Source organism: Leptonychotes weddellii, chromosome 8 (genome assembly GCF_054177405.1).
Source record: "Leptonychotes weddellii isolate Sample4059 chromosome 8, ASM5417740v2, whole genome shotgun sequence".
In the NCBI taxonomy this organism is placed as follows: Eukaryota; Metazoa; Chordata; class Mammalia; order Carnivora; family Phocidae; genus Leptonychotes; species Leptonychotes weddellii.
Genome location: NC_138376.1, coordinates 53,312,456 through 53,333,590, shown reverse-complemented (window position 1 = coordinate 53,333,590; position 21,135 = coordinate 53,312,456). Strand labels below are relative to the sequence as shown.

The following is a 21,135-nucleotide window of genomic DNA, read 5'->3' as shown; positions in this document are numbered from 1 at the left end:
TATATGGAAATGTAAACCATTCACTCCATAAATAGCACAAGAAATATTTGTGAACTACTCTATTAGAAACTAAATCTGAACAAAAGAGACAACTGATCATATAGTATGTATTTTTATTGTCTAATCCCACTATTCATTTTAGTCCTTTAAAAAATGGGTGATGGGCATTAAGGAGGGCACTTGTGATGAGGACTGGGTGTTATATGTAAGTGGTGAATCACTAAATTCTACTTCTGAAACTAATATTACACTGTATGTGAACTAACTGGAATTTAAATAAAAACTTGAAACAAAAAAATAAATTAATAAGTAAAAAAGAAAAAAAATTCCCAATATTGTTTTAAAGTAAAATTAATATAGATACTTACACTTTGAAACAAAGTTTCTTTCTTTTAATTCAATTTACATTTGTTAAGTTTTAGGTAGGTACCTCCTTTCCTTTAGTCCTCATGTTTCCATACAGAGGGAAATTCATTCAAGCAATGCTCCTGGTCTCTTTCTACCCTTTGCCTCATTCTACCCCAGGATAGGAGGACTGGCTTATTATTTTTATTTTAAAGACTTTATTTATTTATTAGAGAGAGAGAGAACGTGCACAAGCAGGGGGAGAGGCAGAGGCAAAGGGAGAAGCAGGCTCCTCACTGAGCAGGGAGCCCCACGTGGGGCTTGATCCCAGGACCCCGGGATCATGACCTGAGCCTGATGCTCAACAACTGAGCCACCCAGGCGCCCCAGGAGGACTGGCTTATAAGATCAGTGACTGTGTTGAACGACCAGGCACAGGTGACTCAGTCCTTTCTGGATTACCCCTTCCAAATCAAGCTACCTGTAAACAGCAGATGATATGGGACATAGCGTTGTAAGATGTGAGGCCTGGGACTGAACCTGTCTTGTGGTTCAGTGAATCTGACTGATTCTGGGGTGAATTATTAGCAAAGCCTGTAGACCTAAAGTCACAGCTTCTAAACTTGTCCATTGTATTTATGGTGATAATTAGATCTCCCATCTTCTAGTTCCTGGGTCTAGCTCACAATTAGACTGAAATTTAGGAATAGAAAATAGGGAGTATTTTTTAAGCCCCCCAAATCTCCAAATTGAACATTTATTAAGTAAAAAATAATAATGCTATCACAAGAGATAGCAAGGACAAATAAGATATGATCCCTATCCTCCAGGAATAAAATGTAGCAGAAAAACACACTACTAAGTAAAATATAATGTTTTAATAAAAATATATAATATTCTGTGGGCCCAGAAAAGTGAGTAATTCTGACTGGCAAAAGGTATTGGGGGGTGGGTAACATAAAAAGGTTTTATAAAAGCTATGGTTATCTGACCTGCATTTTTGAAGAATCAGTTAAAATTTTTAAGCAGACACCAAGGAAAGATGGTATTTTAATTTTAATGGAAAGAAAACTTGAGACAAAAAGGAATCAAAACTATTAATAAGGCTTATGAAATAATTTAGGGGGCAAGAGTAACAAGGGAAGGGCTATAACATAATTCAATATAATCAAGGTAAGGGATCTGCTTGGGAGATTCTCAAAAGAGTAGGAAAAATGTTTCCAGATAACGTGCCTGGTTATATGTCAAAGCCATCTAATAAAAGCAACATTTAGGAAAAGAAAGTATTTTGCTATAAAAGGATGTAAGGGGAGATAATGAATTTAATTCAGACATTTTGATGTACACAAATGGCTATCATTTAGAAATTCAGACCTAGTGCTCAAGGAAAAGTTCTGGCCTGGTCAATTACATTGGAGCATTGCCTTCATGTATTAGAATGGAAATTTTTGATAGAAATACAATTTCAGGGGTAGAATGGGTGGGGCAAAGGGAAACTGAAGATGGAGCTAGGAAAAATACCTATCTTTGTGGGGTGGGATAGGAAGAAAGGCCTGCAAGAGGCGACTGTGTCCTGAGTCATTAGAAAATTTGTAGATGGTACCAAATAGAGGAGAGGTTCAAGTGACAGGGTGGTTAAGGCAAAATGTTTCAAGACGCCGCTGGACAATTAGGGAGCCAATGTAGTTCAGAGAGGAATTTCGGCACAGTGGTAGAGCCATGGTAAGGAGCGGAAGTCAAACTTCAGAATTTACGAGGAGGTAAAAACGAGGCTATGAGTATAGACTACCCTTTCATGAACCTTCAATAAGGCTATGATTTCTATGAAAGGTCAAGGAAGAAGATAAAACATCCAAGAAAAGTAACTCTTCTCCAGTGGCTCTAAAAATAAATGTTTCTGAACATTTAAGTAATAATTTGTTTTAAAACCTGGGAATGAAAAGGTGAATGGCAGGCCTGTAACTTACTCCTTCCCAAACAGGGAACTGGGGGGGAGGGGGCGCGGGGCGGGAATGAATAACCTGAAGCAGACCTGAATAAAAAGGGAGGAAAAGTGGATCAGCCTTGACAGACGTCCTCGTAAACATTCAGTGGTATTTGCGAGTGAAAACATAAAGGAGAGTCCTCTATTAGACATCTTGAGTAGGAAATAATTAGTCTTTCTAGAACTTTTATTGCAAATAAACCCCAAATTTCTTGATTTATGAAGCATGACTAGATGGAGCAATGGGCTAATCCATACTTATTTTTGTTATTTGTGTAATCAACAGAATATATAATGAAGGCATTCAAAAATGGAAATAGCTTCCTTTGCAAACAGTGCTTCTCCAAGCATGATTTAACCTGGGCCAAACCACCCTAATAAGAGATAAAAAATGGATCTTGTGGATTGGGACTCCTTGAAGAAAAGAATATGTCATCTGTGCCTGATGCTTCTTTATCTTTGAATCATTATTGAACTACGGTGTTGGATACTGAGTCTGCTTTGACAATTTCATCCTTTGCATTGACACAAAACTTCATTTGTTTTAAAAGTTAGTGAAGATACTTCAAAAAAGGGCATTGAGTTGGTATAAGAGCATATAAATGTTCATCAAAATGGTTCAGAATCAGCAAATTATTTAACTTTTATAGTTCATGAGGCTGTGGAAACACATTACTATCTTAAGAATATGAAATTATGTTTAAAAATTTTTCTCTAAAATTTTATCTACTATGTATAAATTAGGCATTCACATAAGAAGCTCTCTGGTCAATCAGAGAAATTAAGCAACCTGGAAGAGCCTCTAAGCTCCCTCTCCCTACTCTCTGCACATTCTGCCTAGGGACTTTAGGTGCATTTTCCAAAGAGAGCAAAGTCACCACTGTTGATACTGCGATGTTCTGCTTCAAAGTATGCACAAAAGGGCATTTGAGGTCATTATCCTCCAAACCAATAAGAATCTGCAACTCGTGTAACTTTCTTGATGAAAACTTATCTCATTTTATTTTCTTCTTGGAAACAAAGTTGACTGCAATAAATGAAAGACCACTGATAATACCAATTTCTGCCCCCTCTATCCCCTTTCATTTTTTAATGGAAAATTTCTTTTTATTCAATATATAGAGTGAATAAATATAGGTTTCAGTGATATTTTTCTTCTATGAAAAGTAAGTACACTCACTGAGACTTCACTATGACCAACACAATAATTGTGGCCAGATTGTCTATAGGCTGATCTATTTTAAGAGTATTATCTGAGAGGTTAAACTCACCAACACATAGATTTGTGAACTCTATGGCTTTAGTGTAACAAGGGAACACATACTAGATAGGTTTTAGCATAAGAATAAACCTGTGGTGTCCAATATGGTAGCCACAAGCCACAAGTGGCTATTAGGAATACAAAAAAAGGAGTATCTATAGTTTTTAACTGATTATATGTCAAAATTATATTTCATCTATATACCGGGTTAAATTATTAAAATTAATTTCAGCTTTTTAATATGGCAACCAGAAAATTAAAAATTATACATGTGGCTTGCATTATATTTCTATTAGCACCTTATATAAATGATACTAAAAATGTTAGGGTCTTGTTATAGTCAGAATATTCTACTGACTTGAGCAATTCTATTCTGTTTTAATACCAACCAGAAACATATAAAGAAATAAAAATAAGTAAAACATATAAAAAGATTTTTCTTGCTACTCTTGTATTTACTTTTTTTCTTGGGGCGGATAATATATAACAAAAGAGAAAAAAACAATTTCAACTGTGATTTTAGAAGAGCCTATAGCCATTTCAACTAAAACTTCTATTACAAATATAAAAAAATGTAACATAAGTTCGATTCCACTGTTTTCTATTACAAAATATACAAATACAAAAGAATACTAAATAAAAAAGTAATTTATTCAGTAGAATCATATGCAGACAGTTAAAAATGGATGTGTATACCCGTACCTATTATTTAAGTCCAGAAATAATAATCCCATAAATAGTAATCCATAAATAAAAATCCTATAAATAAATAGATAAATAGATTCAAACTAGAAAGATTGCTAAAAAAAAGTTTAAAGCAGCCTCTGAAGAAGAGGAGAAGTGGGTTACACATTAGCACCGCTAAACGTTTTTCTTCAGGATTTATAAAGAGGTAGTAAACAAATTCCAGTGAGTGACTTCTAATTGAAAAGAAATAACAATTACATCCAAGACTATCAATTATAACCAAGTTTACTGGGATAGCAAGTTGCACTATAATGAAAAAATTAGCTCCTCAGAATTAGGAGATATTGCAATACAAAAACTTTGAATACATTTGAAGTAAAATCAGAATTATTTAATAATCAATCAGTTAAAAGTGTTAAGCAGAATTATGTGTGTGTGTGTATATAATGTGCATTTATTTTTGTAAGGCATCAGAAAATCTAAGATAAACATACCCTTTTTTTGTTGTCAAAATATAACTTACTGGGAAACATGATCTCTATCACAGTACCTTGACTAAATAATGAATATAAATTCACAAGGGAAGTTTTCTACCAAAACAGAATTCTTATTTTAAGTTTGTGGAAGATTGATGTAAAACCCATCAATATATTTATCATCGGAACTAATAGGAAAGTGATCCTCCCCCCTTCCGATAACTCCCTGGACCTTATAACGTTATCAGCATACTGAAGGCTCCTGAGTCATGTGTAAATAAAACCACCAAACAGCAACAGAAGGGGAGAAGCAGAAGCCAGAAGCAGTTACAAATTATATCACACCATTTGCAACAACATTCATGGAGATATGTGTATGTGCAGCCTTGGGCTTACCCATATACACATATCTCCCTCCATAGATGTGTATAATAAGGGGAGGGGGGAGATGGAGACAGTTAGCAAAGTGAACATGAATGAACAAACCTGTGAGACTCACATGAAACGAAACAAAGTGATTGAAAAAAATCACCAGTACAAATGACAGGAAATTAAGAAAGTCTTTATTTTATACCTTTCTCGTTCTGGTGAATGCAAACTAGTATCTGGTCTCAAGCAGTTGGTACTAGCACTCCTAGCCCTGTCAAGGGAGGGCTGCAGTTCACTAGTGCCAGTGCATTGCATCCAGTGGTAGAAGAGAAAGACAAAGAAAACAAAGAAAGGAAGACCATGTTAGAGAGTAAAGCATAAAATAATGTCCCCTTTACATAAAATGCAGAATCACTGTGATTCAGTTCATAAGGGTGTGAGAGAGCTGACAGGATGGCAGTGCAAAATTTTGTTTAGAAAATGAAACTAAACAAAGATTATGCTTAAATTGGTTTGCATAATTTTTTAAAAGGGTCTCAGACTGAAAAAAATGAGACTAGATCACACCTACTTATGAAAAAACTGGATACAGAAAGCACTAAAACAAAAATGCCTAAAACTTTGTTACCAAGAACAGATGCCACACCAAAACAAAATGAAGGACATCGGAGGAGAAAAAAGTTACAACTCAACTATTTTGGTTCACAACACTAGACAAGGGAAGTGGAAGGCATGACTTCCAAATGCTCTTACCTAACAAATATTTCATCAGTAAATGTCAATACTCTTGAGTGAAAGCATTCATGATGAAGGGGGAAGTCCTGTCTAGTCACTGACTTGGTTTTGGTATGTGCAGGCAGAATTGAGCTTCACATATTAAAATTTTCCAAAAATAAAATAATATAAAATTAATGATCATAATTAAAATCAACAGGTAAAACAACAAATAAATGACAAGACAACTAGAATTCTGATATTTGAGTAGTTAGATTTCAGTTAGAGAAATATTCTAGAATTCATAAGTTTTATAATTAAAGTTATTTTTAGATATCATTAATTTAATGTTTCTCTGTGCATAATTACTTTCAAGAAGAAATGTTAGTGTTTTATTAAAATTTAAATTTGTTATTTTTAGTAGGTCAGGGATTCAGGATTAGTTTGTAACTGGGACTCACTGTTAGGACTCTTCCTTGTAAATATTCCAGTGAGAACCGTTCTCTAATCAAGGCATCTTCGGTGGTAATGTTTCATAGTGCCTAACAAAATGTCTGGAATGTGGCAGCACAAACATGCAGGAAACAGAAAAATATATACGAAGCGAATTCTACCAGGACATAGAAAAAGTAGGAGGCCTATAAAGCTACAAACAAAGACAGCTCTTTTGTTTTTTCTCAGAATAACCACAGTAATTATTTGAAGTTAGAGTAAGAATTATTAAAATATGGAATCATAGACATCAGTCTTTATAATTAAGATAAAGACTCAAAATTATAATTTAATTGTCTTAATTTGAAAAATATCTGCTAACAAAACTCTATGAGTTAATCAATATTTAAATTTACGCTTTAATCCCTGATTTAATATTATACCTGCTTCTGTGGAAGTAAACAACTCATAGCTAAATGTACTAACCAAATAATTTATGTAATTTGGGAATTAAAACTTGACTGAGAGAGTTAACATTCTAGCAATAAGCAAGAGCTGACCAGCATGGCAGGGAGAAAGCTGGTCTTGGGACCAGGCTGCAGTCAGGAAAGGCCAGACCCAAAGACCAAGTGACTGCAGTGGAGGAAATCCCTCCCATTTACTAGCCTCTGAATCCAAATCCAACTACAGATAAAATTTATCACTGGAAATCCAATGAGATGGGCAATAGATGCAAACTAGAATATGAATTTTGATTTGGCAGAAAAAAGCCCAACTTTATCTGAATTATTTTAAAATCTCTGAGGGATTCTGGATGGTCTGTACTACACGAAGGGCAAATTAGATCCAGTTAATCAATTAATTTTTTGACAATTTAATAACATTTCTACAAATTTAATTGCTGATTATGAAAGTCCCAAGTCTATTTCAGCTCACATTAAAATACAATAAATCGGGAAGGGAATATACATTTGCTGAGGGCACACTAAACATTCAAACACCCCACTGGTTTACTCATATTTATACTAGTGGTCAAATCAAAGGAAATCTCTTAAAGCTTCAGTTTAAAAATATATTAGAGTACCATATTTGAAAACTAACTGAAGACAGATTTTACTGAAACTAAGGATTTTGCCTGCTTCACAGACAAGAGTCTTCTTTTCAACTTAGGCAAATATCTTCAGCAATAGGTTGCTATCTAACTTTTTAAAAGCAATGGGTTCAAAAGTGGTTTATTCAGGAATACTTGAACAAGGGTTAGCAAAGAGTGTGAAACAGAATGGAAGATAGCATAACATTTATACATAGTATGAAGGCCTAAATTCCTGCCTTGGCTTTGCCACTTAATGGCAATGAACCTGGATAATTCAGGTCGGGCCTTTTCCTACGTTTATATAAGAGAGGCAATAACATCCACTTAATAGGGGTGCTCAGAGAATTAAATGAGATAACAGATATAAAGTATCCAGGACATAGTAAGGCAGCTATATATAGAATTTTCTGTACAACATTACTTTCTCAGGTCATGTTTTTATGAAAAAAAGGGTTTAATGGTTAAGTAGATATTTATTATTATAAGTATTAAGTTATAATAATTATGTTATAAATATAATTGAATATTATGTATTAATTATTAAAATAAATAGGCAGAAAGTGGATTAAACAACATGAGACCGATTTCTTTAGTGTATGACTCCAACATGCTGTGCATACTAAATCTTCAGGGAGGGACTATAATTTGCAAAGTTTCCAAAGTCTGTTGGACTCACAAACTCTTTTATTGGCACAGCACCAACTCCTCAGAATCTAATTGTGGAAAAACTAGTTTAGTGGAAAATGTCAATAGACCTGATTTTGAATCCTTGCTCTGTTACTTATCAAATTAAACTTTCTCAGCATCTTTCCTCATCTGTAAAATGAGGGTAATAACATTCGTATCATATAATTACTGCCAGAGAATTGAGATAAAGTACATTAATGAAAACACTATGCTTGGTACTCAATGAATTTTATTTTCCTTGTTTGCTGAGAAGTAGCAAATCCTCAAATTTTATTCTTAAAATTTCTAAGTGAATATGATATGATGTAGTTTGAAGATAAGATTGTACAAAATGATAAAATTACCATATATCATATTTTGCATATCCTGATATTTCACCTTTATATGTAGAAAATATGAGAAAAAATATGTTTAGCTGTTCTATTTAGGACATTGGTCTAAATTTATTTTATTTTATTATTTTACAGTTGTAGTCAAATCAATAAGACTATGAGAAAAAAAACTTTTTGAATTTGTAAACGCATTGTTCCTACCCACAAACTATTTGTTAGGAAAAACAAGTAATAGGAAGCCTGGGAAGCTGAGCATTATAAAGAATGTGAGATAATTTTTACAATATTCATAATTTTATATTTTTCCCCAGTTCATAATCAAAACTAGTATTTCCTCATTTTTTTCCTGTGGCTCTACGGGAAGACATGGAAGTAGTTATCCGTAGGATAATTTTATATATATAAGAAGTTGAAACAATTCTTATTAGCATGATCACGTTTGCATTACTGAGCAGAGCCACATGTTCCATGCAGACAAAATAAATTCTGCATTTGTCCTTGCACTGCAGGTGTTCCAGTTATAGCTCTTTCCTACTGCTTTTTATTGGCCAAAATATCTGAAAGAGTTTGTCTGTGTGTTGGTTTGTTTCACTGACTTTCTACTTCCTTACCTTCTATTAACTCTAAATTGACAATAAATGTTTACAGCTTGCATTCTATGAGTAATCTGTAAGAGATTAATTAATCAATTAATTTTGGATATGAAATCCAAGATGTAATGAGACATAAATAAAGTATCAGGTTTTAAGCTCCAAATTACAGGAGAATATTACATCCCCTTTTCTTTTCATCTTTAAAGAGGCATCATATTGTTGTGTGCTTTTACGAGAAAGTTTGTATTACAACCCTTCTAAACTGGTGGGGGGACGAAGGGAGGGAAGATTTAGAAGTTAAAGGTCAAATATTCTCATTCTTTATCAAGAAGGAAGCTGATGTTCAGCCAGTAAAAAAAATGAGTGCTATAAGATTTTACTAAAAGCTAATATAACAATATATAAACAATAGTAGATTCCAAAAGGAGATTAAAAAAAAGGCTAAAACAAACATAATCATCAAAACAATAACACTGCCATGCACAGATCAGACCTCCTGTGACTAGACAGGTGTGTGTGTGTGCTGCCGGGGGCTGGGGTGGGGGCCGCTCACAATGAGCATTTTGAATTGTAATTGCGGAAATCGGTTCCTCGGTTTTAGGAATGTGTAAACAGTTCCACAGAGGCTCATAAGTCTCTGGATTTTGAATAAACAAGTAGAAAAGCAGTGTGCCTGGATTAGAATAAAAATATATTTGGAACCTTTCCACAATCTCCAATGAAACAAAACAAATTTTGAATACTTAGGAAATTAATTTTACATATTTGTAATAATACCTTTAAGGGCGAGAAGAAAGAATAGTAGAATGGAAAGAGAGTCATCACACACAGTTACCATTACCAAATCCCTGTATTTACCTGGTAGTATGTAGGCATTCTGCACTTCGTCCTCGTTTTGCTCTGGGCAGCATAAGAAGCTCACTGCACAGACAGGATGGGTGGTGGATGAAACAGATAAATCATGAGGCATCAAATGACATGGGTTATGCCAATGGTATGCCGATGAAAACGTGAAAAGGGAAGAAACCAGATTGTCTGCACTAGCATATTTGCTCGAGAGGTTAAACAAAAATAAACATGACAGTATTTAAAAAATTTTAAACAATAAAGTACAAACATCATGGTCAAAGTCCTAGCTGTTGTTGATTTGCTATTGTATTTCCAAGTGACTTTATAGAATATTAAAACAAAACAAAACTAAACTAAACCTTCCCCAAATAAGACACAAAAATCTATTCTAATTCCAGATACTTGGATATTTTAAAAACTTCTGAAAGGCCTACACATCTGGACTTTCTGATACTCATTGGAACCCTAAGCATGGAGTGCTCTTGACTTTTACAGACACTAAAAATGCAATATCCTATATGCTTCTTCTTAACCAATCATGAATATACTCGATTAGAATTGTTTTATCTTAAAACTGGTACTTTTTCTATGCTCAAATTAATTTCACTTTGTTAAATGCCCTGGTCAAGAAGTTTTTTTTTTTCCATCCTCACCTAAATTCAAAGGGACCCCCAATGAATGTTGACAAAGTGGCCTTCACTCAACTCAACTCAGGCTGAGCAGTGTGGAATCCTATTGCTCAGAGCAGCTCTTATCTCAGCACCCAATATGACTCCACTCTTGAAGGTCATGGCACCCCTTCCCACGGTAGGATGACAATAAAGGATTAAGAAGCCCTACTGAGTTCTGTGTCCTTGACTACATGGCAAAAAGTCAATCATTAAGCACCACTAAGATTTCCCTACTCCTTCCTGAAAGTGTCTCTACTTTAAAAATCCAGAAGAGAATATTCAACAAGGTGAGTATTCTAAAACCTTAAATCAAATCCTGAGCTTGTGGTCTGGCATATTACACCGGTATGTGGTTAGTTTGAGAAGAAAGTCTATGGGCATGTAGAACAACAGAGTTGTAATGTAGATTTTTAGTAATTGTGTCCAGGGAATGTTTCCATATGAAAAACTCCATCTCATATATTTTATACTTTATAGACATTTTATGGGAAGCTCTCACAGAAACTCTGCAACATTGTCTTTCAGATGACCTGTATCCAAAACTGTTTAATAACATAAAAAACATAATTTTATAATTACATAAATAACATCCTAAAGACTGCAACCCACAAAATACAAAATATTTGAAAGTTGCTTATGCAGGCTTCCTTCTATAATTTAGAAACAACAAGCAATACATTTTAAACTGGCTAAACATAAATTTCAATTTGTAAACAAATGCACACATTATGACAATATAATGTTAGCCAAATATTTCCTAGAGTTGCATTTCTTTTAGAATATCCTAACAGCTGTTCCTTGAGAGTTCAGTTTTGAATGATTAAATACTTTTACTTTCTGATGTACTATGCCAAGGTATCTATCATATACTAAAACAGAGCAAATAAAAAGTTATAATGTTGAGACCATAATTTGAACAAATACCTGTCTTGTTCTGATAAATACTGACTATCCACATCTCTGGATCTGTGATCAACTGGACTTCGGGAGGCATCATGGTGTCTAGTTGGAGAACGTGACCTTCTTGTTGGATGAATTTCATCTAAACTCCTAAAATGGTTACAAAAATACAAATGCATCAAAGTATATAATCTTCCCAAATCTGGCAGACAGACGAATGGGGAAGATGTGTTAGTAACTGGCAAAAAACGGGCATGGCTTGAGAAGTGTTGGCATCATAACCGAATGCATATTTTTATCAATGAGTTAAAGGTATTTATTCTCTATGAGTGCTTTGCCTGTGCTACATTTCTCCAACCTTCTTTTGCATCTCTGTCAAAAAAGGACAATTTTCATCTGCATACTTAATTTAAATTTCAGAAGTATATTTCAGGATAAGATAAAATATAGCACTACATTACTTATGTTTTACATGCTTTTATAAGCACTTAAAGTGCTTCAAAGAGACAATTCTAATTTCTAAATTTTTTTTCTAAATTCTAATTTTTTTATTATTTTTTTTCTAAATTCTAATTTTTTTTTAAAGATTTTATTTATTCTCTGAGACACAGAGATACAGAGAGAGAGAGAGAGAGCATGAGCAGGGGAGAGGCAGAGGGAGAGGGAGAAGCAGGCTCCTTGCTGAGCCAGGAGCCCGATGTGGGGCACAATCCCAGGACCCTGGGATCATGACCTGAGCTGAAGGCAGATGCTTAACCATCTGAGCCACCCAGGCGCCCCAAAATTCTAAATTTCTTAAAAATACTTTCTGCCTCTTAAGCTTTTCCTCTTTGCCATTTCTCTCCACAAGTTATTCATTATCATACAATTCTTCCTAACAGGAGAGAAAACTAGTCAAGAGAATACAAGATAGTTATTCAAAAACCGTGCTTGGGACATAAACTTCTACTTGTGGAAAAAGTTTCTTGAGATTCAAGAACAGAATGTAATATAGATGGAGTAATGAATAAAAAGACATTTTGCCCACAAATGATTCTGAAAAAATAACCTGACTGACTAAACCATTATTTCATGTCAGTAACAGTCTTGTGGCAGGTTACATTGTATTAAAATTAAAAAGTACTGTCAGAGACTTCAAGCCCATCTCAAAGCCTACCTCTGTAATGGCACATTTGGTAAACGTGAACGCGGCCTTCCCTGATCATCGCCGCGGTGAGGAGATACTGAACGTGAGCGGTGATGAGTTGTTCTTTGCTGTTCTGGCACAGTTAATGTTGTAGATTTACTTTCTCTAGCACTAGACCTATAACCTACTGGCAAGAGTACACACAAAAAAATCAGTCAGTATTCTTCTATAATGTAAACATAATATCAAGTTATATCTAAAGCAGCCACGGACCTACTACAATAAATGCCATGCAATCAGTATTATTAGCTTTTCTCTTCAAAACTATTAAGTATACGTACACAGAGTGTAACATATACATGCATAAAAACAGGTTACAGATTTGTTCAAAGGTGCCCATGGAGATACTGCATATGAATATGACAGTTGATGCCTCAGATGTTATGATGAGCTGGGATACTATTTTAATTTAAAAAATGATGAGTTAGTGATTTTTCATTGACAGTGAACTATAGTTAATAGATAAGTCAATGCTTAGAAATTTGAGGTCTCTTTAAATGTTATTTGAATTTTTCTTCCAAAGGATAAACTATTTTAGTCGGATTTCAGATGTCTTTGCAAAAAAGAAAAGTTATCATATCAATTTTTGTTAACAAAGAGTAGTAAGATCTTCACTATTACAAATATTCACTCAATTTGCAAACTACATATAATGCCATAATTTTCAAATGAAAACAGTGTATGGATGGGGATGACTATGGCAATAATGCAGAGAAAATTAACCCTCCTATAGAAACAATCGTCAAATCTACCTCAGACATCTGAAACTATTCCACAAAATGTGTTGATAACATAATTTAGTTAATACAGTTAACATAATTGCAATTAAAAATAAATTCTAAATTCATTCTCCCTTGAAACAAAAAGGTTTATATCATCTCTGACTTAGTTAAGATAAAACAGTAATCCAATCTCAAATCCAAGTAACAGTTAATTAATTTTTTTTTTCCACAAGGGTCATTGTTTGCTATTATTGAAAGGAAAATAAAAAATTCTGTAGCCAAAGGGAAAATAATTATATTTACAACTACATAAAAGTACATGAAACATGAAAACATTAAATTTAACTGGGCAGCTTGAACTTTTCTTCATTTATTTACTTGATAACTCCTACATTATTTTAAAATATGCCATGAAACATCATTATGAAAGGCAGACTAAAATTCTCCAATAATTTATTTGTTGTGATTGTATGATCTTTTAACTAAGCTTAACGAATAAGAAAGGTCTTTAAACATTTCATAAATGATTATGAATGACAATTCAAAATGATAATATCAAGATCAGAGATGCCTAACCATTCTGTCATTCTAAAAACGTTAAGTATAATGGCCAAATAATGTAACCATAAATGTTATAATTTATAGTTTCACATACTTCATTTTATAACAAAAATCATAGCAATTAAGCTATTATTTTGAGTTCCACATAGGAAAGTTTCTTTGTCATTGTTCAAGTGTATAAATTGTAATATTAAGTTTAGAAAGAAACCAAGTAAATTTACATGTAGTGAATTTATTTCATAGCTCATTATAAAAAATGGTGGTTATTTTTAAAGATAATTAATCCAAGGTCTGAATTACTTAAACACTTCAAATTACCATTTGATATCACTTGATAACTTTTTGTATCAATCATACAATAATTATGGAAGGTCAAGATTGAATTGGGAGCACCATTTCAAGATTTCAATGAATATTCCAGGTATATAAATAACACTTTCATATTTGATATAATAAAACTATTAGGAAATAACTTAGAGAATTTAGACATCTTACTGTTAGAAGGGTATAACTGATTTTTTTTCACGGGTTCTTTGTATTTACATAGAAAGTAGTATCTTTCTTTTTTTATCCTATCCTAATTTGTATACATAGTTTTTTGATGCTTTTCAAATTAATTTGGTTTTCTTTGTATTATGTTTAATTTATTGTTGATAACACATATTCTCTACCTTCAGTAAAAGGTGGGAGGAAACTGCTATTTTATGCTCATTTCAATGCTTTGGTTAACTCAAAGAGTGTATTTATGTTTGTTTCTTACTTTCTGAATTTCAAATAATGTTCAGAAAAGTTGGGGTTACCACGTGTCTTGCCCCACATAAGGGTACTCTGCATATTTTTATTCTTCTTAAGCAGCTAAAATTACTTATTTTAAATAACAACAAAGCTATGATAAAGTTAATAAAATGTAGCTCTGAGCTTCTCAGCTACTTTTAGAACCTTAGGCTTCCCTCAGTGGAGAAAGATAGTAATAAGTACATCAAACCAGAGCACAGAACTCTGTGGTCCTAGAAAAGCAAAAGTATTAGAAATTTTAAGGTTCAGCTGTGGTAGGACATCTAAATTAAGCTTTTGAACTTCAGGAAAGAGAACCAGAAACTTCAGAGTACACTGAACATATGTAGAACTAGTATCTACATCTAAACAAATCTCTCTTCATATTGGATGCTAGGAAACATGGTAAAAAATTTGTAATCTATCTCTAAAAGCATAGGAGAATTTATCCACCTGCTTGTTTATTAACTTATCCTTTCATTTTATTTTTGCTGCTTGCCCTTATTTTACCAATGCCTCACCTGTCTTCTTTTTAAAAAAATGTATTGTATATTACTGTGTAACTTGCTATATTATATCGCCCACACCTATATCCCTTCAGAAGCTACCATACATCCCTTTTGTATCAATGAAGAGTATACCTGAAAATATAAATTAATTGCATTGTCTCCCTTTTTAACTTATGAAAGACCTCTGGAACATAAAATATTACTTATTGATTATTGATTTGTTACATTCTTATAAGAGTCCTGCCTCATTACCTTTTAAATGTTAAATAAAAATGAATATTATTTGAAATGACAATTTAGGCATTCCTTCTATATGATGAAAGAGATTATATATGTTTATAAAAATCATGATATGGTATATTTCAGTACAGAATACAAATATTTTTAAAACTCCATGTTTTTTAGTGGTATCCAAGCATTAATTCCAATTGTAGTGGGTCCTGTAACTCCCATTTTGGCTGCTATCTATGTGATCTCTCAGGGAAATGAAAGGAAACTCACCATTTTAGTAATTTAGTATTTATTCAATTGGTCATTTATTCTTTTATCCATTTGCTGTTGCCTCATCATTAAAAAATATGAAATTTTGGGTGAATAAAACTTGAGAACCACACACAGAAGTAAATTCTGTTTAGATGAGTTGGTAATGACCACATTAATGCTGATTAATAGTCAAGATTCTTGTTAGAAAGGCTTGATGACTTTCCTACCAGGAATCATCTGATTCCTATTTAAATATGTCAGTGGATTTAATGTACAATCACTTTTCCACTTTCAACTTTATAAAAGACAAATATTCTGTTGAATGTTGTGTTAAAGTTTCTGTGGAGAATGTGTCTCATTATTATGATACTTTTAAAAACAAACAAAACAGAAAATATGAAATTTTATCCACTAATACTTAAAACTCCTGCAGTCTGATATCAGAGAGTATTATCTAAGAATATAGATGTGAACAGCACCAGGTTTATTGTTTTTAAAAATATTTGCTAATGTCATACAGTGATTAAAGACTATATTTTCTCTGAATTATAGGAAGCAAATGAAACCTAATTTTAGAGAACTCTCCATAATTTCTCCTAGTTTTAAAGAAGTTGTATGTTTCTCTTTGAATTGTGAATTTAGTCATTTAGATTTAATGTGGAATCTGTCTACTGACTTTGTCAAAATCATTGCCCTCAAATTAAGTGCATCTCCATCTGAGAAATCACATAAATTAAGGGGTCATATGTCATTACTGTCCTAAAGAAATGCCTTTAATAACTCATATTTATACGTCCCAAGATTTTCTCTTTACTTCTTATTTGGTATTTCCTTACTTTTTATTAGTAAGTCAAGGAAATAGCACAGGATTAGTGCCAAGAAAATAAGCCTTTACTACTTGGTTTTACTCACTTTCTGATGAGAGTCAGATGAGAAACATAGATTTGAATCACATAATGCCACAAAAATTTTACTAACTTGACAGTGACAAAAAGATGTCAATTTAAAATGAATATTGAATCTCTCTAAAGCATTTCCTTATTTTAATATGTACATATACATTCTAGGTATAAGTGGTAAACACATCACAAAAGCATTAAAAGTTAAGCCATGCCACATGCAGTTTTAAACCCTGCCATGCACCTTTCTCAGTATATTCCATGGAAGGCTACATTATTTTCAGAAACAGAGGAAGGAAAAATCATAGGCATACAATATAAAACATAGGAGAATGGAATTTTTATTTGAGAAAATTAACCATATCCTTTCAAAATGAAATTCGTATTTTTGCTTATGCTCAGAGCATTGTGAAAGAATGATTTCAACCTAGCTAGCCATCTTAGCTTCTACAACAGAACCTGACTAAATTAAATAAGTGGGACTGTTAATGAATAGTTATTAGTCCATTTTAAACTTTCTTAATAATTTGGAACACAAGTCACCATGGAATAATAGAATACTGATTTCTCTGTGCTACAAATCTCCAGCTCAGTATCCCAGATAAGTCTGGAAATTGACAGTGAACACAAGCATAAGAAGCACAGTTAAGCAGAGCCATGCTCTTCACCCACGCACCTGGAGGAACTACTCCAATACCATCATCAACCTCATAATCTGAGATGTCACTATCACTGATTCGCTGAGATCCTGTACAACAATAAGGCAAACAGATACCTCTGGGTCTTTTGGTTTATGAAATGTAAAGGACATGGTCAAATTTTTTTTAAAGGCTAACGACATTACTACTGAATACTTTTGAACAAGAATAACACAAAGTAAACGCTGAGCTGATTTTTTTTTTAAAGTTTGTTCTCCAAAGATAACATTTTCTCAGTATTTCCTCCCTTTAATAACTTAATTTTTCAAATTTTCTTTAATTAATGTATTATAGTAAAAGCCTATAGCGAAGTGTATACACTGTTTTCTGCTCAATTAGGCGCCCTCCTCCACTGTTCCGGGAGGATGGGAGGATGGGGCTCGGTGGGAAGGCTGAAAGACTTTCTTGGCTGGAACTCTACTAAGCTCATATTACTAAAAAGGATGTCACGGCTCTTGATAAAATATTTATGTTTATCCTTCAAAATTAGCCATTATATTGCATTAAACATTAACTTTGAGAAAATGATTGATCAGAGAGGTACTAACATGAAATGTTGAATTATAAGAGGAAAACAATTTCGTTCTAGATTACCAAAAAGAAGCTTCTAAGTATCAGTTGATTTATTATTTAGTCATAACTCAAAATTTAATGGACACATGCAGAAAAGAATACTCTTTTCCCAATCACCAGATAAGTAACAACAAACATACTTTACAATGTGTTTTTAAAAATGTTTCTTATGAATAATAATACTAAAAATACCCAGCAACTATAAAGTTATCAAGAACCTTATATGTAACAACCCATTAATAATAAAAAAAAATTACTCTATCAGTACACCAATCAACAACTCAGTCAGTACTGGGCAAAGAATGATAATTCAGAGTTTTTAAACTTTCAGCTCTGGAATCACTCTACTGTACTATACATATTACTTTCATTAGGGAAATGCAGAAAATAGTTTTGTCAAGTCTCTATATAGATAAATAATTTCTCAATATTTTGATCTCTAATAAACATTTGAAAAATACCTTGAATGTCAATCTCTAATTTGATCATGACCACATAACTAATTCTGGTTAATTAAAAATAACTTTAACCTACTTTGTAGTTTTTTGCTAGAGCTTTCTCCATGAATGTGTCGCCTTGGCATGAAAGGTGATGGCTGAGGCAGAGGTAGTGAGGATTCATCATGTGTCTGAAGTTTATACCAGTGTGGCTCATCATCTAAAAGTGCTGTCTCCAATTCTATGAGGATCTGAAAGGGCAGTTCTTAAATTAAATCAAGTGTCTTGACCAAAACATAATATAAAAGCAACCGTAATTAGTACATATCACAGAAACTTCCGTTAAGTATTTGGCTTGAATCTTTACAAGATACGTCACCTCTCCAAGAAATTCACTCTCTTCTTCTTGTACTCTTGGTTGATCCCACACAGTTATTTCTAACATCCGTTCTCTAAAATCTCTACGATGTACATGTGAATAGACAAATGTTTGATTCCATTTTGGTTCTAGGACTTTCTTTACTGTTTTGGTCCTCCTTTTGCTTTTATCACTGAAAAATAAGTATGTCAACAGAAAAATAAGTATGTCTTGTAGATGAAAAAGCAAAATGAAGTATCTGCTGCCATCTATTGTAGTGACATGTAATACTGCTCCTGGGATTTTTTTTTTTACTATTTTTAATTCATAACTTTTAACATAAGTCTAAATAGACTGCAGGGTTTAACACTATTCTAATTTTAACTATAATGTTAGCAGTAGTTGGGATAATAGGCATACATACACAAAGGTACATTCTAAATGATGTATAGCCATCCAAGACTAATAGATGTATAAACAAGGTAATGAAAAAACTTTAAATTGGTACATTATTTTTTAAAAAATAGAAAGCTTGTGGGATTTTTTTTTTCAGGGGGAACATAGTTTATTCCCTCATAGAGAATGATTTATTATATTTTAAAATTATATCACAGGTGTGCATATGCATATGTTCAAACTCATCAAAATGTACATGTTAATTATATGTAATTTTTGGTATATCAATTTTACCTTGATAAGGCTTTAAAAATAAATAAAACTATATCCCAGGAGATGATATTGTACCTTTTCTATTGGTAAGAATTTTTGCATATTTTTCTAAAATTATTCACTACCTTCTATCTGGAAGAAAATACATTTTCACATAGGGATTCCTGGGACGCCCATCTACTCTAGTCGGTAAATCTGTTGCTTGAAGAACATTTACAATCAGCTGGTGTCCCACCTTATCATACCACAACTTCACCTAAGATCAATGAAGAAAGGAATTATTTGTAAAAGTCATGAGGTATTATAATTCTACAAAAAAAGTACTGCAACTATTTTTGAAGAACTTTTAAATTACAATATAATTATAAATATTATTTCTGAAAAGAATTCCAACTGGAAAGCATAACCACTTATAACTTGACTTTTCTCTTTATGTATTTTAAACATGACTTACAACGGGCAAGGCTATAGTGTCATACTCTCTCATATCCGGTTATGAAAATAAAACTGATAAAAATTTTATAAAAAAGTAAGGGAAGAAGGGAGTATTAAAACAATTATCCTCATCTTTAAGTGCTAAGTGCCAGTGTTTGGTGATTATAAATGCCTTGATGATCTTCGTGTGGCTGAATGCATTTTGTAGTACTATGCGTGTTGGAATGAGGTTTAATGAATAAGCAATTTACACAAGTGATTTGGTAGAGATCAGGAAACATATTTACTGTGGGCCTCTTTTATACCAGGTACTGCTGTTTTCTATTTTTTTTCCCATTTAATTTTTATAATTAACCTATTACAGGTAAATTTTCATGAGAGAAGGGGAAAAGAACAAGGAAGGCAGGAAAGGTACATTACATACCCTCAACTAAGTGAAGGCCAAATAATGATATTTCTACTAAGATTTCATAGTAGTTTGAATAGAGAAAAATGGGAAAATGGTACACTGAAATACCATCAAACTCCTAAAAATCAGAACTTTAGCAGTCAATATAGTATTTGTGCTGGCAGTGAACAATGTTAACATTACTATTTTTTTTAATTTAAAAGTTAGTTCTATGGTTGAGTAAGAACTATGAGCAAAAGTTGTCTAATGGGAATATATTGAACATATTTAAAAGTCATTATAAAAAAATAAACTAATTTAACATATGATTGGTCTTTCATAGTACAGGGCAGATTAAAGATTCAAACCTGAATCCATATGAATCCTTATCTCTGTTCTCAATTAATAACAGAGATGTGTTTTTCATAAAACCAAAACAGGTTTTTATCCCTCCTAAAATATTGGTGGAGTATATGAGAGATTCACACACACACACACACACAGGGCAGGGCAGATAAAATAAACAGAAAGGACTATACAAAGATATTCAATTTACTAAAAATAGAAGTTAAAAACAGGAATGGTTTTAAAAATAACAGCAAGCTTACAGTTACCTTCTTTGTTTAATTAAATGCCAAGAGAAGAGCAGCAAAAATAGACTATAGAAATCCACACATTACCAAAGGAGAAAAAGTAAACTATTTATAGAATAGTTTGAAGCAAGTTTTCTTTTAGTTACGAATATAAATATCCTGTCTTGTACCATAATCTACATAGATGTGGCATTTCATAATGGTTTGCCATAGTTTCTTTACTCTGGCTTTCCCCACGTCATATATAAAGCAACAGTAAGAAAAACTGTAGCTTTTTCAGAATGACATCAGAAATGAAGTGTTTCATCAAATGATTCAAGAAGTTAAAAAGAGTATTTACAATTCTTTTTTTCCTCCAGGCTCATAAGGTTGTTAAGTGAGTGGAACATGACCTTCTGAGTTGATTATGTCCAACCAACTACTTACCTTAGAAACTTTTATATAGCACACAAAACAT

At 32.8% G+C, this 21,135-nt stretch overlaps 1 protein-coding gene across 50 annotated transcripts in view; it reads right to left on the bottom strand.

Moving 5' to 3' along the window:
- RIMS1 (regulating synaptic membrane exocytosis 1) overlaps positions 1-21,135 on the bottom strand; it is a 488,993-nt gene that overhangs the window by 135,689 nt on the left and 332,169 nt on the right. For 21 of the 50 annotated variants that reach the window (XM_081828518.1, XM_081828521.1, XM_081828519.1 and 18 more), the window contains 8 exons: positions 19,388-19,518; positions 18,615-18,786; positions 18,333-18,486; positions 17,204-17,275; positions 12,550-12,706; positions 11,418-11,543; positions 9,832-9,894; positions 5,328-5,417 (listed from right to left, as the gene is read on the bottom strand). In XM_081828518.1, the coding sequence (XP_081684644.1) occupies positions 5,328-5,417; positions 9,832-9,894; positions 11,418-11,543; positions 12,550-12,706; positions 17,204-17,275; positions 18,333-18,486; positions 18,615-18,786; positions 19,388-19,518 (965 nt within the window). The remainder of the gene's footprint in view (positions 1-5,327; positions 5,418-9,831; positions 9,895-11,417; positions 11,544-12,549; positions 12,707-17,203; positions 17,276-18,332; positions 18,487-18,614; positions 18,787-19,387; positions 19,519-21,135) is intronic. The other 29 variants (XM_081828536.1, XM_081828522.1, XM_081828520.1 and 26 more) reach the window with 5 other exon arrangements.